At 34.6% G+C, this 17,352-nt stretch overlaps 1 protein-coding gene across 1 annotated transcript in view; it reads right to left on the bottom strand.

The window, feature by feature from the left end:
- LOC118187921 (pancreatic triacylglycerol lipase-like) overlaps positions 1–17,352 on the bottom strand; it is a 47,938-nt gene that overhangs the window by 24,837 nt on the left and 5,749 nt on the right. Inside the window, exons 2-3 of the mRNA XM_035358211.2 lie at positions 3,015–3,319; positions 845–991 (exon numbers count right to left, since the gene is read on the bottom strand). Coding sequence (XP_035214102.2) covers positions 845–991; positions 3,015–3,319 — 452 coding nt within the window. The remainder of the gene's footprint in view (positions 1–844; positions 992–3,014; positions 3,320–17,352) is intronic.

A 17,352-nucleotide genomic window follows, 5' to 3' on the forward strand; every position in this document is an offset into this window, starting at 1 on the left:
AACATATCTTTTATTCTGTAATTTTGTTCTACATAACTGCATGTTAAGTGTTTAATCGAATTTATGGCCATTTATTAAGTTTATAGGTATTTAGTTTGTGTACTGCGGTCTTGTAATTCTGAGCTGATAGATGTTTGCATTGTAAAGATATCTTTGTTAGAGACTGAGATATGAGCAAAACCTTCTTACCAAGTTTTGGCGATACTTGATGGTTTTTAGCTAACTGGCTGAATTCTAGATGTTTCCGGAAAACGTATGTTTGAAGCAATAAGAGCGATTTTCCTGAAACTTCCAGACGTGCTGAGCAATCTTATAAATACAACAGCGCGAGAGCGATGAATCAATCAATTCAGTTATTAAATTCAGCGCTGTGGGACTTTATTGAGCCTCTTCTCCATGATCACTACTAAAAAGTTATTTGTTCTGATTAATTAGAGTGATCAACACTATTGTTCGCACTTTAAGTTATTTATAACTGTTTACATTGTTACGAACTCTTATTTAGTTAAGAAATGTGTCAATTTCTTCCTTTTCATCTGGCATAGATGTGAAGGAGATTTCTACCAACACATAACCCATAATAATACGTGTTGTTGAATTTTTGTATTTACAATTTCCAGTAAATTTATTATTTTGATGAAACACGCAATAAATGTAATAAAGCATGCAAATAAGTTTAAAACAAGCCTAATTTTACGTAGTTCAGAAAGGAGAGCAAACTCTTTGTAAAATAACTTTAAACATTTTGTAAAATACATGAAAGTGAGTTTTTTTTTTTGGATGAAGGATTGCAATAATAAATTTGTTAGATAAAGAATTGGCAGGTAAGTGAATGTAAACTTACCACCAGACGTTGAATGAAAAGTCCAACTTCAGCTCCTACCACTCGTATATTTGCAACAGCCTCATCGTACCAAGGTCCATCGCCATCTGACCAGTTGACGATAAACACATTGCATGCCGTTTTATTTAACAGTACATCCTTCAATTTCTGCAAAGCAAAGAATTTATTACACGCTATCCGTCACGTGAAAGAAACTAGTTTGCCATAACGGCCACAGTTAGAAATGTTTCTTTACATTTCATGAAGCAGATTAATACTATCAAATTTCGAGAGAATTTTGCTAATTTATTTACAAGAAAATTTTTCTCTATAACATTATATGAAAAGAAATTAAGAAATCGTATACAATTAATTCTCTATCTACGGAGTTAATATCGAAAGGACGACGTGCACGGTTATTTCAAAATCAAAATTAATCGAAGGAGAGTTAAAAAAACAAAAATGGAATAAACCGTATAATAAGTTAAAAGAACAATACTATTAGCAATTTTTCCGTTTTCCAAACAGTTTATTCTCAAAACTAAATTCGTTTGTTGTCCTAAATTGTGTGTCCTAAACAAAAACAGCACGCTATAAGTAACGGATGATTAATGAAACTGCATTTATCTATATTCGAAACAGAATCTCAAGATGTAATTTTGTTTATAATTAATTTTCTGAAATGTTTCGATTGCTCCTCGTCGCTACTATTCGAATTTGTCTAAGTTTGCAACAAATTTCTTCTTCACTGCTACATAAAACTTCAAATACTATTCACTTCAAAATTAATCTTTAATTTTTTAGACATTGCAAAAAACGTTGGAGCAACAATTTTAACCCAAAAAAAAAATCTAAATCATTTGTAACTACAGGAAAAATATTTAGGAAAGAGAAATAATTTTCGAATCTCACACCCTTTCTTAGAAACTTCGTTCTTGAGGAAAGATTTTAAACTGAATGCATGTCCCATAACAAAAGTAAAAACCCGTCTGCAACTAGGTTTACTGATTTAATTTTGAAGTAAATATATAGTTGAAACGTAAAATATTTATGTAATATTATGCAGCTATTTGATGTATAATTTCTTTTCAAACAAAAGTAACTCTTCATTTTCTTGCGTTAAATTCGCCAAACTGAGCTAAGGTGATTGCGATAATACGCAACTATTCCCCTCCCCCCCCCAAAAAAAAACACCACATACGTTCTTTTAGACAGAGCCCTGTGATTCCACAAATCTGTTTATCCGAAGCCGGTTAATCGGGAAATGACTGTACTATAAATGGAAGAATAAGAGCAGGAAGTGCCATTTTATTCGTTAACTTTAACTAATATTGTACTCATAGTTATAGGACTCAGTTGCATTTTTTCGTATTTTGTGAAGATATCTTAAATCTAAAGCGCAATTAAACAAATCAAAGATAGTTTTTCATCTTAAAGATAAGAAGAAAAAGAAAAGTATAATGGAAGTAGCACAAGATTCCTATCACTGCGGCCAAAAGAGGCCATTTGTAAGATATCACATTCCATTTGAAAAATACTATATTGTTCATTATACATTTTCAGTGTTAATGATCTATGTTTTGCTCTTCATTACTCAATTTTTAAAAACAATACTGAGCATAATGCACTGGAAGGTTTATGAATGGCCAAACTGCCAACCTTCGACGGTTCATATTATAATCTGTTATTTAAAAATAGACACTTAAAAATCTTTCTGACCCTCCCTCATTTACAATCGTTACGCGCATTCTCATCACCACACAGTACTTAGTTTCTCCACTTCGTTTCAGACTACAGTTCAAATCAACCTTCGTTCAAGTGCTTTTCATAAAGCGAAACACCTTAAACTGAAATGAAGTGGGAAAAGGATTTGGGTACTTGATCATCTTGAAGTGTCGATTCAAAAGCAACGGGTAATAAGATTTAATATCTCTTTTGAGGTTCATTAAAAGGCTTTTTTATACTTTCGCATAATGGTTATATTTTACTGGCAGATCTTAATTAATCTGAACTTCTAAAAAGGAGTATTGAACACCGTAAATAACCAAGTCGCAGTTCACAAAGTCCGGATATGCAGATCTTAATAGAAAATATAAACAAAAAAAAAAAAAAAAGTTTGGACAAAAATTATTGTATAGTTAAACTAAGCGTTGAGTACATCAATAGATACTGGAAAAGTAATTTTATTTACTCTTTGCCATTTTGAATATCCTGCATTATAGCCATGTATAAGAAAATACGTCCTCCAGCGATGGTAAAATCCACTCCTTTTGACATTCCATGAGGAGAAATTCCTGTTAGAAATGTACTGTGCAGTATTCCTGTGCTTTGAACTAAAAAAATAGAACATTGTGCCAATATCTTCTTTACTGCGTGGTGGTAAGTTATAAAGTCTTTCTAGTGGAGGGTAATTGAAAGGATATTCTGGGCTGAATGTACCCAGCTCTTCCACGTCGACAACACTTTGTTCCCGTTTCTGATGTTGAGCAAACATGGCTAAAATAGATAAACATATATAAATGAAATGTCAAAATATAACTAGGTTTGTGATATTTGGGATTTTAGTTAATTTTTTAAGAATATTAATGCATGCAGGAACTATAAATTACATTTTCTATCTTACTAAATAATAAGTATGGAGTCAATTCGTCAATGCGAATTCTTTTACGAGATTCTAATTCATTAATAGTGGCCTGTCAGTAACAGCGACCAAATTAATTTATTAAAAAATAATTACAATGATATTATTGCAAACTATATATTTTAGAATGTTATTCGTGTATGATCTTTGCACGAAATGAAACTTTCTTTCCATTGCAAACCACATACATTTACAACTAGTTTCTAACTCTCACTCCACGCCAATACCAGCATATATATGCAAAACATAATACCGACTGAATTTGAAAATAAACAATGAGACGTTGCTTTTCCCTCGCCAGCGCGTGATTGGTACCTTAGATATCACCTCACACCACGTGCAAGAGCGTGATTAGCTCTTCAGCAATTACGCCAGTACGTGATCGGTAGAGAATGTGCAGGAAACTGTTTTCTACCTGCTTTTGGCAAATCGTCAGCCAGTTATTTCCGGTAATAACCTTGTTGGCTGGAACGCAACTTAGAACAATACGATTAGAAAAAGGAATTAGCAACATTAGATGGCAAACGGCGTGTATCAATGGGCTTCTGCTACATGTGCCTGATATGCCATGGGGGCTAGATGCCGAGCCACTAAAATTCATGCCATTCGGCACATGTTCGATTTCGTAGCAGATTGGAGCACGCAGGGCAATTAGCTCCGCTTGGAAAACTGAATTGTGGAATAAGAGCCTGCGTGTCAAATTGTGTTGAAGGATGTCATTCTGCAGATGGAAAAGCTACTGCCAGTGCAGTTTCCGATCTTGATTCTGTGCGTGTAGATGGCTTGCTACCTCAGTGTACGGCTAACAATCCATACTCCCATTTTCCTTCAGGGTTCCGTGCGCAGGGTGGCAATGTATATGAGCCTTGCGTTTTTTATAGCTGGGATGTATATCTTAGGTCTAGCCTCAGGAATCGCATATTCTGTCAAGTCTCATGGCAGTCTGATGCAATGGCGGCCTCCCTTTGTACAAGTAGGTTTAAAGGTATTAATCCTGCAAGGACTGGAAACGTTGATTTTGTGTGATACGCTCTGCATAGGTGATTAGATGTGGACACTGTAGAGAACTGAGGTTCTTCCTAATTTGATGGGACAGATTTTTGCCCCACACTGAAGCTCCGCTGGCTCCGCTATTATGATGCGTTACTATCAAATATGATAAGCGAAAGAATCTCGATGGTATTCCACATTTTGTAACGTCTGTACGATGTACTGAACTGTCAAGTTGAAAACGTTTAGCTTAATGTAGCGAATATGCAAAGCCGGATAAAAATCCGTCTTACATGGCTTCATCATATTCTCTACATTAATTAAGATTCATCGAAACATGCATATGGAGCAGTTATTTACTTCAAATCAAATAGCGTTTTTAAAGACATTCAAGTAAATTTACTGAGCACCAAATAGAGAATCGTGCTAATTATATCACTTCCTAGTACTCGCTTAGCGCTACAATATTGTGTATGCAATTACCTTCAAGGGTGCCAAAGCCTTTGAAATCCAACAAGATCTACTTGTATTCGGATTCAGCAATCGTCTTAGCTTGGATAAAAGCCTTGCCGCGTTGGCTGAAGACTTTCTTGCAAATCATGTTATCACAAAAGATGAAATGACCTATTATTATGGCAGGAACCACATTAATTCGGAAAACAATCTGTAGAGACATTAGAAGAGGAGTGAGAGACATGAAAAATGAGCACTACCCTCGCCAGGGCTCGAACCTGGACTTCTCGAATACCCGCCGAGTGTGCTAACCATTACCACGAAGGCATGCTGGAAGGGGCGAGAAAATATCTTATAAGTTGTGCAGATCTCATATCTCGAGGTATATTTCTGCAAATATTCGAAATATTGAATTTTAGTGGAATGGTCCATTTTTTCCAAAGGGAATAATCATTTTCTATAATACTAACTCTGTATGCTTTGAAAGAAGATAAGCCATTTCGTCAGTAGTTAAAAGTGCAAAATGTTCCTTCAATAGCACTGAGCAATACATTAGCGCAGGATACTGAATTTACAAACATGAATTATTCTATGGCAATTAATTATGTACCTTTTCTGTATTTTTTCTCTTTGACATTCATTTTTGTTCATCAAATTTTCTGCCTCTAATGGCTATACTAAACTAAAATATCTATTTTGAGTTTTATTTGGAGGTTCACCCATAACTGTTGAAATCCAAAATTTAAGATTGTTCAGTAGTGATTAAGAGTTGCCGACAGGAGGCGCTGCTAGCGCGTTATACTCTCGACCTACGTAATTTGAATTGAGCATTTGTTTTCTTTTGTGTACTTGCTGTAACAGATCTTACAGCTTTGTGATTGAGAATTTAAAATGTTTTGGAGCCAGATCGCTCCTCTACAGCAACAAAATGATTAATAAATACATAATAAAATAAATATCTTTGTGATGATAATCTTTGTTATTAAATACAAAGTCAACCAGCTCCTGAGTACAGTACAAGTGGTCCGTCGAGAATCGAATGTGAGCTCTCCCATTTTAATCTCTATTAAATTTGAAATTCTGTAATAAATATGGAAGCTCTAAAAACTAGAAAAAGAGTGTTAAAAAGTTCATTGACGGGGCATAAAGATAAAGTTGTTTCGTCATTAGATGTTTCAGATTCAGTTGCGTTGCAGCTATTTGAAACCAAAACTAATGAAATTTCTAACGAACTTAAATCTGTATTTTATTCAATTTTCGAAACATGTAAACCCGAAGAATTGGATAACTTTATTAAGGATAAAGAAGATACAGATGATATTGTTGATGAGTTGCTATTGATGATTAAACGTAAATTAGTTGTAAAAAATAAGATGAATTCTGAACATTCTGTTTCTCCTGTGCCGAGTAATAATAATTCAAATGTGTTTTCGGATGTTAAGTTACGGACGCTATCGGTACCAACATTCAATGGTAAAAAAGAGAATTGGATAATGTTTAAAGATATGTTTAAAGCTAGTGTAATAGAAAATAAATCTATTTCTAGTAATGCAATGAGATTGCAATATTTAAAAGCTAGTTGTAAGGACGAAGCTCTGAGAGTAATACAGTCTATTTCTATTTCGGATACAAATTTCGATATAGCTTGGAAACTTTGAGAAAATAGGTATTCGAATAAACGTGAGCTTTTAAATGCTATAATAAAAAAGCTTTTGAATCAGCCGAGTATTAGCGAGACATCTAGTTCTATTCTAAGTTTAATTGATGTAACGAACGAATGTATTCGAACTTTAAATATTTTAAACTACAAAGTAGAAAACTTATCGGAAATAATGATAGTATATTTAATAGTGGATAAGTTTGATAAACCAAATCGATACTGGTGGGAAAAGGAATTAAAAAACTCGGAAGAATTCGGTACGATTGAAAAATTACTTTCGTTTTTACAAAGCCAAGCGAGAACGCTTCAATACAGTAAGCTAAAAAAGATTAATAATTCTCCACATAAACTTACGAGTATGATATCCACTTCTAATACAAAAAACATAAATTTGAAATGCATAAAGTGCCGTGGTGAAGAATTCCATTCATTATATAAGTGTCCGGAATTTATACATCTTTCTGTCAATGACAGGTGCGAATTCGTGAAAAGAAATAAGCTTTGTTTTAATTGTTTGAAAAACCATTCCGTTCGAACGTGTTCGTCTAATTATCGATGTCAAAAATGCTCACGAAAGCATTCAACGCTGTTACATTTCGAAAATGAAAAACAAAATAAATCTGAAAGTGCTCATATTTCAAAGCCGAAAGTAGGGGGGGAGAAGACGACAGTCAGTCTCAATCCGAATGCTGAAAAATTTGTTCATGACTCTTCTTCTACCAATAAAGAAAGTATTTTCGCCGGCACAGCTGTAAACGGAATGCGTCAGACCAAAAATGTTTTACTTTCTACTGCGAATATTTTAATAATTAAATTTATTAATAATAATTTTGCTACGGTGAATTAAAATCAGTTCGCGCTTTGTGTGATGTAGGTTCGATGACGTCATTCTTAACGATTGAATGTGCTAATTCGTTAGGCATTAAAAGAGAAAAATATCTGTTGCGGTTTCTGGGTTAAATAACACGAGAATAAGTATTAATTCTAAAGTATGTGCTTCTATTTCAAATGGTATTGACTTTGAAATGACTTTAGAATTTTTGTGCCTGCCTAAAATCTCGGACTCCATACCAATCAATAATATAGAAGTTCCGACTGAACATTTTCCTCAAAACATTAAGTTTGCTGATCCAAACTTTTATAAAAGAGGAAAAATTGATGCATTATTAGGCGCAGAGGTGTTTTATCAGATCTTAAAATTCGGTCAAGTTGAAGTACCCAGTTCAGAGCTAAGATTTCAAAATTCTGTTTTTGGCTTTATAGCCACTGGTAATATTTTAAGTTCAGACATTAAAAATACGCGAATGGTTCACTGTGAATTAATTAATAATTATAGTGATATAGAAAATGAAATTAAAAAATTTTGGCAACTTGAGTCTATAGGAATTAAAGATGATCCCTGTGAAAATGAGATAGATCGCAATCTTTAGAAACATTTGAAAAAACTGTTCGTTTTAAAGGTAACCGGTATGAGGTTCAGTTACCATGGAAAAGAGATTGGGGAGCGCTCAATAATAACTTCATGGTTGCTAAAAACAGACTTAATTTACTTATGCGTAGACTTCGAAAAGATCCAAATCTTCATTTGCAGTATATTGAAACTTTAAAAGACTATGAAAATAAGAATATTATAGAGAAAATTAGATGTCCTAAGGAACCTGTTGATAAACCTGTGTTCTATTTGCCACATCAACCAGTTTTTAGAGAGGAAAGTGCAACTACAAAAATGAGAATAGTATTTGATGCAAGTTCTAGTCATAACTTTAAGCATTTAAGTCTAAATGATTGCCTGTGGTCAGGGCCAAACCTGAATTCGAACATATTCGACATTCTTGTTAATTTCAGATTAAACAAAGTCGCCTTTACTTCAGACATAGAGAAAGCTTTCCTACAAATTTTATTAGCCGGAAAGGACAGAGATGCAGTTCGTTTTCTGTGGGAAGAAAATGGTAAAATTCAAGTTTACAGATTTAATCGTATTCTTTTTGGTGTTACGAGCAGTCCATTCCTTTTGACTGCTACTTTGAAAACTCACCTAAGAAAACACTCAGAAGAATACCCGACTGCAACAGAATGCTTAGACCGCTGTTTGTATGTGGATGATTTTATTTTTGGAGCTGATAATGTGTCGGATGCTTTTGAGATCTATACTCAAGCTACATCAATTATGAGCCAAGCTAGCATGGTGCTACGAAAATGGACTACGAATGACAATACATTGATGCAGTTTTGGACACGTGAAGGTTTCGATACACAGCCGCAAGTCAACACTATTAAAGTTTTGGGACTGTCATGGAATCCTACTGAAGATTGTCTAATATTGGGAAAGCAGAGCCTAGTGAACAGTCTGTCTAAAAACGAAAGTACCAAACGATTCCTACTACGTACAATTGGAAGGATTTTTGATCCGCTTGGGTTGCTTTCGCCGTTTACTATTCGTGCAAAGTTCATTCTACAAGTCTTATGGATGAAGAAAATTTCTTGGGATGAAGCAATACCTGTAGATCTACAAAAAATATGGCTTCAGTGGTGCTCCGAAGTTCCTGATCTTTCAGAGTTACGAGTTCCTAGAAATGTGCTCAATTTACAAGAGTCAACCGATATCTTAGAACTACACTGCTTCTGCGACGCTAGCCAAAAGGCTTATGGTGCTGCTATTTATGCATGAATTGTGAAGGATAATAACATCGAAGTGAATTTATTGGTTAGCAAGAGTCGAGTGACGCCACTAAGGAAAATCACTCTTCCGAGACTAGAATTACTCGGTGCTTTGCTTGCCGCCCGACTAGCGAGTAAAGTCAAGAAAACAGTGGATTTGAAAAAGACCTCCTTAGTGTTCTTTTGGACGGATTCAAAAATAACTCTCTATTGGATTAAAGGATCTACGAAACGATGGAAATCATTTGTTGCCAATAGAGTTAACGAAATACAGAGTTTAAGTGACACCAGTGCCTGGGCACACTGCCCTGGGAAGCAAAATCCAGCTGATCTCCTCAGCAGGGGAGTCAGTGCTGACATTTTATTGAACAGTGACATTTGGTGGCATGGACCCCAATTTTTGAGAGAAAAGACTGATGTTCCGGTAGACAATAATGACATTCTAATTTCATTAGATGACTTTTCTAATGAACTAAAGAAAACTGATGACTCTAATGATCATTCTCCTATTGCCTTTACTGTTTTAAATCATAGTTCTATAGTTGATGATATTCTTTCCTTGAGTAATAATTATTTAACTATTGTTCATGTTATGTGCTATGTATTTAGATTTATCAATAATGTTAGAAATGAAAAGCTTACAGGTCACGTTACATTTAGCGAGTTGAGAAGAGCGGAAATCTATTTATTTAGGTCAATCCAACAAGGTGAGTTTGTAGATGAAATAAAAACATCTTGAGAGAGGTGCATCAGTGCCCAGCAACAGCAAGGTAAAATCTTTAAACTGTTTTTTAGATAAAGACAATGTTCTAAGGGTTGGAGGCAGACTGAAACATTCTGACCTCAGTACATATGAGAAAAATCCAATTGTTCTGCCAGATAAGCATCCATTAACTTTAATAATTGTGAGATATTATCATTTAAAATATTTGCATGTTGGTTCAAATGCATTATTGTATCATGTTCGACGTAAATTTTGGGTCTTAAATGGCAGAAATGTTTGTCGTAAAGTTGTTTTTCAATGTATAACTTGTTTTAAAATCAAACCTGTTTTTGAAACAAGTTAAACTAGCAGATATAAACTAGCAGATGTATCCAAAACTAGCAGATTTTGTAAATTATTTAATTATAACACTTCAATCAAAAGTTATCAGATAGTCAGATAATGGGTGATCTGCCCAAAGAACGAGTAACACCTTCTTACCCATTTAGTAATGTTGGAACTGATTTTTGTGGACCATTCCACATTAAATTTAAAAATCAGCGTAAGGGTAAACTAAACAAAGTTTATGTGTGCATATTTGTATGCTTAAGCACCAAAGCCATCCATTTAGATTTTGTCTCTGATCTTACTTCAGATGCCTTTATAGCTTGTTTGAAACGATTTTTTAATCACAGGGGTAAATGTGCAAAATTATTCAGTGACAATGAAAAGAATTATGTGGGTGCAAGCATTGAGCTCAGAAAATTGCATAAATTGGTTAAACACCCAGATGAAACACTGACTAAATACCTGCTAAGTGAAAACATTGAGTGGAGGTTTATCCCTCCTAAATCACCAAACTTCGGCGGCCTTTGGGAAGCCGGGGTGAAATCTTTTAAGTTTCACTTGAAACGAATTATTGGTAATGCTCATCTGTTTCTTGAAGAATTTCTCACTGTGATTCTAGAGATTGAAAGCGTATTAAATTGTAGACCACTTACTCCCTTATCATCCGAGTTTGATAATTTTGAAACCTTGTCCCCCGGACATTTTCTCCTAGGGAGGCCTTTAACTTCAATAGCTGAACCCCAACTTATTGAGATACCAGAAAATAGGCTCTCAAAATGGCAAAAAATAACGAAATATAGTCAACAAATTTGGAAGTTATGGAGGAGAGACTATTTAAATAACCTTCAACAACGTATTAAATGGATGTTTGCTAAAGATAATGTTAAGGTGGGTTCACTTGTGTTAGTCAAGGATGAGCATATGCCCAGTACAAAATGGTTAACAGATAGAACTGCAGAAATAATTTTTGGAAAAGATAAAAAAGTTCGAGTGATTAACATAGTATTACTAGATGGTAAAATGTTAAAAAGAAATGTGAGAGACGTTTGTGTTCTTCCTGTGAATTGCAATTAGATTTATGTATTGTATATTGTAATGTGTTTCTTTCCAGTGTTTATATTGCATCTATGATTTAATGTGTCTTTTAAAATTTAACCATTGTATTGCTATTGCTTACAATTGTTTGTTATTATATTGTGCTTTAAAACAGTGTATGCTAATTGTAATATTTTGAAACCCGTAAGGTTTCAAGGTCGGGAGTATGTTCAGTAGTGATTAAGAGTTGCCGACAGGAGGCGCTGCTAGCACGTTATACTCTCGACCTACGTAATTTGAATTGATCATTTTTTTTCTTTTGTGTACTTGCTGTAACAGATCTTACAGCTTTGTGATTGAGAATTTAAAATGTTTTGGAGCCAGATCGCTCCTCTACAGCAACAAAATGATTAATAAATACATAATAAAGTAAATATCTTTGTGATGATAATCTTTGTTATTAAATACAAAGTCAACCAGCTCCTGAGTACAGTTCAAAGATTATGGGCCCATTCACATCGAAGAAAATTGTGTTAGGCATTAGTGTGTAGTGTGTTGCGAAAAAAAAAAAAAAAAAAAAAAAAAGAATTAAAAAAAATACATAATCTCATAAAGGGCGAACCGATATCAAGTAAAAATAAATTGACGACGTTAAACTCATTTTTAAGTAATAAGAGAGTAATAAGAGAAGTGGAAGATTGGCTAATTCTAACATGAATTTCTGCCAGAAATATCCTGCAGTTTTACCAAGTAACCTTGACTTAAATCATTATGATACATTTTCGTAAGAAGTTCGTACACATAAGTGTTCAGTCATTTTTGCATTCAATACATCTACGCTAAATAGGAATTTGGTTAGAAAGGTTTTACACGAATGCATGACGTGTAGTAGCCAGAGTTCTGCAATTGTGGAACAGAGATTATGGTGACTTACATTTGGAACGAGTCGTTCCCAACTTTTCATTTTAATCGTACGAATATCGACTTTTGTGTTCCTTTTCATGTTAAAACAAGAGAAATTGCATGATTCCATCTTCTTTGCTATACTCTTAAAGCTATAGTTCTTGAATTAATATCGGACTTAACCCCCAAATTTATGGCTATACTTAAAGGACTCTTTGTCAGACGTGGTAAGAGTGCATAATTATTCTCTCTGACTATGCAAATAATTTCATTAAAGCCCATTCCTAGGAGAGGCCTTTGGTACGCTGAAATGAAATCTTTTAAATATTTGAAAAGGGATATTGAAGACACCAAAGTTCCATGCTAAGAATTCTTTATCATATTCACTCAAACTGAGGGAATCTTAAATTCTCGACCGATTGTACCACTGTCATCTAATATCAATGACTGAGAACGACCGATTTTACCACTGTCATCCGATATCAATGACCCTTGCCATTAGAACTTGTAGCAGACTATTTTTTATTCGGTAGGCCAATAACAGCGTTAGTAGAGACAGATTTATATGAGAAAGTATATCCTTTCTAGGTGGTAAAGAATAACAAAGATAATGCAAAATATTTAGGATTTCATCATTATATTTAAACTATTTAATCAGAAATACAAAGAGTATTTTCTAAAGATAAGGCAGAAATCTCTAAGGTGGTTTAAATGGCTTCTGAGACGGAATGAATCAATTATACATTATAGCAATGGCAAAATAAGAATTGTGTGTGGAAACGTCGACAGTTGCATTTAGAAGACCAATCTCTAAAACCTGCATCTTAGTAGTATTTGATTTTGTAGAACAAATTGTTGTAATTTCATATTTATGTAGTTAAAAACAACTTAATTACTCCCCCTTATGGATCAGCAAAAATGTATTACTAATGTAACTAGTGTTGTAATTTGGTGCATATGATATTATTTATTTAGAAAACGCACTTTATTTTGCACTTTTATTTCCTTTTACAGTTGTGATGCTTATAAAATATTAGGGTATCTACTGAAATTTATAAATTTTGGAATTTTTATATGCATTTTACACGTATCGAATCCTGCTGTATACGTAATTTGTTCAATTTACATTTGCGATTTATTATATAAATGTTGTATGCGAAATGCATTCAACGTGAAGCGGGATGGTCAAGCCACCTACTTTCGCATACATGACCCTTGGTATAAGAGCTTGTAGCCATCTAGTACTGCGTACGCCATTAAGAAAACATCAGGTCCTCTGAAAACACCTTCTTGTTGGTGCAACTGTTGATCACTCCAGATCCTCGGAGCTTAATTAAACATTTTTGCAGCTTAACTTCACAGCTGATTTTTCTTGTTAATAAAATTGTTGAACAAAACGACAATCAGCTTTCTAACCGATCGGATTTGAAATTTCATACATGGCGTGCCCAAATGCTTGTGATTGAAGTTGGATTGTAGTTACTGTATTTTATAGCGTTACACCCGTTCCCACTTAACACGTGTTCCTTAACTTAAGTTGTATATCGAATAATTAAATCAATCAATTTAAAAATTTTAAATCAACGTTTCTCAACCTCTAATACTTTAAAGGCAAATACATACTATTTAATGGATACGAATGACTTAGTACTTTTTCTACACAAAAGTAATTCATTGTAAAATCTTTGCCAAGGCGTGATATTTTTCATACATTCTTCTTTGATGTATTAAATGTATTTGATGTTTGTTCTCTTGTAAGAAAAAGAAATGTTTTTGCATTTAAATAGAGTGCTATTTAGTTATTTTATTAGTGTATGGCTGTCGCCATACGAACTCTGCTAAATAAGATTCTAAATGATGTCTGGCTGTTCCTCCTATGTCTCTTGTTCCTCCATTTAGCACTGCCCCACATTCTCTCAACTGTTTGTGTATGAACTCCTGTATCAGGATCAATAAAATTGTATTTCTGATTAACTTTAGCATGTAGGAATCCTTCTTTTTCTATTCTGTTTGTTTGGTGACCTTTCCAACTGTCAGAATAAATTTGTGCTACCATCTGCAATGTTTTCAATAATTTTATTAAGAGGGGTAGACCCAGTTTTATTAGAAACAGTGACAACAAACGAATCTTTTGTTTCTCTACATATACCACCAAACAAACACTGGTCGGGTAATACTCGACCACAATTATTCTTACGCTTAGTAAGCAAACTTTCATCAATTTCCACAATGCAATTTGGTCTACCTACCTTCTTGTTTGGTTTATTCTCCGTATCCAAGACACATAATTCACGCGTGTAATTGTTCCAATCTATAGCAGTTTTATCCGATAAATCAAGTAGCTATTCACAAAATTTAACCGACGTCTACTCCTCGCTTCAGCAGTATATGAATCTCAAAGCTGAACAAAATGGAATTCTGCCTCCTTCAAACCAGTTGTCTTTTCTAAGTCCCAGTTGCTGATCACACTGTCTTAAATTACATTTCCAAAACGTACGTTTACCAAAATAGAGTTTCATATCATGCTAATTGATACATTTACGTTTTTTTGGAAAATATATTGCTCCTGAAAAAAATTAATTTGCATCGGTGCTACTTTGGTAGACGGTTGCACGGGATTTTGGCGATTTTTTCTTGGCGAGCGATACGACTTATGGTAAACCCATTGGTAGACAAGTTATTTATGGTAACCGATACTTTGTAATCATTTTATTTAAAAAATAATACGTTTTATTATGCATAAATTCTGTGTTTTAAATGTTATTTATGGCTTCTAAATATTAAAAATCAATTTAATTTTGCATTTTTGTTTAAAATAAAAATGTTATTGTTTATGATATTTTATGGAATTTTATGTTGTGGATGATGTAATGAATGACGCCACATTACTTTAAAAGTAATTGGTTTTAATATCTATAAATTTAATCTAATGCTTTAAACATTATTTATGGCTGTTAAATATTAAAATACAATTTAATTTTCCATTTTTTTAAAATGATTTTATTATGTATGATTATTTAAATAATTTTAATTCTATTCGTGATAAATCAGCTCCCTGATTAGTTACAAAATATGTATGCATTAACGAGCTGTAATCAGCTCCCTGATTGGTTACTGAATATTTGTGGATTATCACGCCATTTTAAAATTTTATTATTCATCTTTTCGAATTCCTTAGATTACATTTTTCAAATTTTTTCATTGATATCTAAATTATGATTCCGATTTATTTTGTGGTACTTATATATACGACAGATTAAATACTCAAAAAAAAAAATGTAAGCACATATTTTCCTTTTACTTTATAATTGTTATACTTCAATTTTTAGTAAAAAAAATTAATACACTATTTTCAAAAATTGCCGAGATATTTATTGCTACATATGTTTTAACTATAGAAAGCCCGGAGGTCCTACGAAATGACCGCTGTTCCAGATATTATAAATTGTAATTAAAATTATTTGTGCGAAGGTGTCTGCTAATTCAAACTGAATTACCCAGGGCAGGCGGCGAGGACGCCCCTTTGCTTACTGCCCCACGGAGTTTCACCTTTCTACTTGCTTAATTGCTTAGAGTGCAATGAAGCGAACCACTGCGGTACATTTATTAAGAGCCACAGCTAGCTCAACAAAAAAGGTGATTTAAATAAACTGCTCAAAACAGTTAAAGGATATTGTAAGTTTTATATAAAATAAAGATATAAGCGATATTTTTTTTTTGCCGAAAATGGAGAAGAGAATCACAAATGCAAATTTTTCTGATTTTCAAACTGTGGAGTATGTTAATTTTGAGTTCGAGGTCAAAAACGTCGCTTCAGCGGCAGCGAATGAAATTTGACTTTCAACTGAATAAAGGACAATGAAGACAAGGATGATCGGATTCAGTGACTGCTTTGTTTCGATGAGTACGATGTCTCAGCGAAATCATTTAACCGATTCAGAAGCTTGGAGAGTTGTTGGTAGGTTAGAAGGGGGCCAAACTCAAGCCGTAGTAACGCAAGCCTTTGGAGTGTCACAAAGTGTGATTTCCAGGATCTGGAACTGTTTTTTGGAAACTGGAATTGCAGGCCGAAGACCAGGGCAAGGTCGTAGACGGGCAACAACGGCCAATGAAGATCGTTATTTAGTGTTAACGGCTTGGAGACACCGAAATATGAATGCTACTCTTGTCCAACAGCACCTTCGCTCGGCTACTGGCACCACGGTTTCAACTCAGACTGTCCGAAACCGGCTCCATGGTGTAGGTCTGTATGCTCGCCGACCGATGGTATGTGTTAGACTAACATCAAGGCATCGTCGCGACCGCATGGAGTGGGCAAAGAGCATGTGAACTGGAGGAGAAATGAATGGAGCAATGTTCTATTTTCTGACGAGTCCCGTTTTTCTGTTCATCCTGATAAAAGGCGTATTTTCATCTGGAGGGACCGTGGCAGTAGGAATAATCCTGCGTTCAGGCACGAAAGTGTCAGATTTGGTGGTGGGGGAGTGTTGGTGTATGGTGGCATCTCCATTGATGGGCGTACAGACCTCTACATCATTTGAGATGGACCTCTGACTGGTCGCCGATATGGGGATGAGATCCTTAGACCTATTGTAGTCCCTTACGCTGCAGCAATCGGAGATGACTTCACTTTAATGGACGATAACTGCAGGCCACATCACACATAACCTGGTGGAGGATTTCCTTTTCGAGGAAGGAATCGTACGAATGGAATGGCCAGCGTGTTCTCCAAACATGAATCCAATAGAGCACGTTTGGGACGCTCTAGGAAGACGAGTTGCTGGCCGCCAACCACCCCCACAAACTCTCCAAGAACTGGAAAGAGCTCTTCTGGAAGTGTGGGACAGAATACACCAACTTGCGATTAATAGCCTCATTGACTCCATGCCTCAAAGGTGTTCAACGTTGCTGGCCGTCCGTGGAAACCATACCCCCTACTGAAAATGATTTCCTTTGAAGAAAACACCTTTTCTTATTCTTTTTTTCTCATATGCACAAATTGTGTTTTTTTCTTTTTGTACACAAATGCGCAATAAAATGCATTTTTTTCTGGCAAACATGTGTAATTTATTCTCATATAACCTACTACGTCTGTCGACCATGTATCAATCAGCTAAAAGGTTTCCCAGCCACAAGAT

The sequence above is a fragment of the Stegodyphus dumicola genome, chromosome 2 (assembly GCF_044657685.1).
Source record: "Stegodyphus dumicola isolate Sdum_Otavi_A_Nest chromosome 2, ASM4465768v1".
NCBI classification, from domain to species: Eukaryota; Metazoa; Arthropoda; class Arachnida; order Araneae; family Eresidae; genus Stegodyphus; species Stegodyphus dumicola.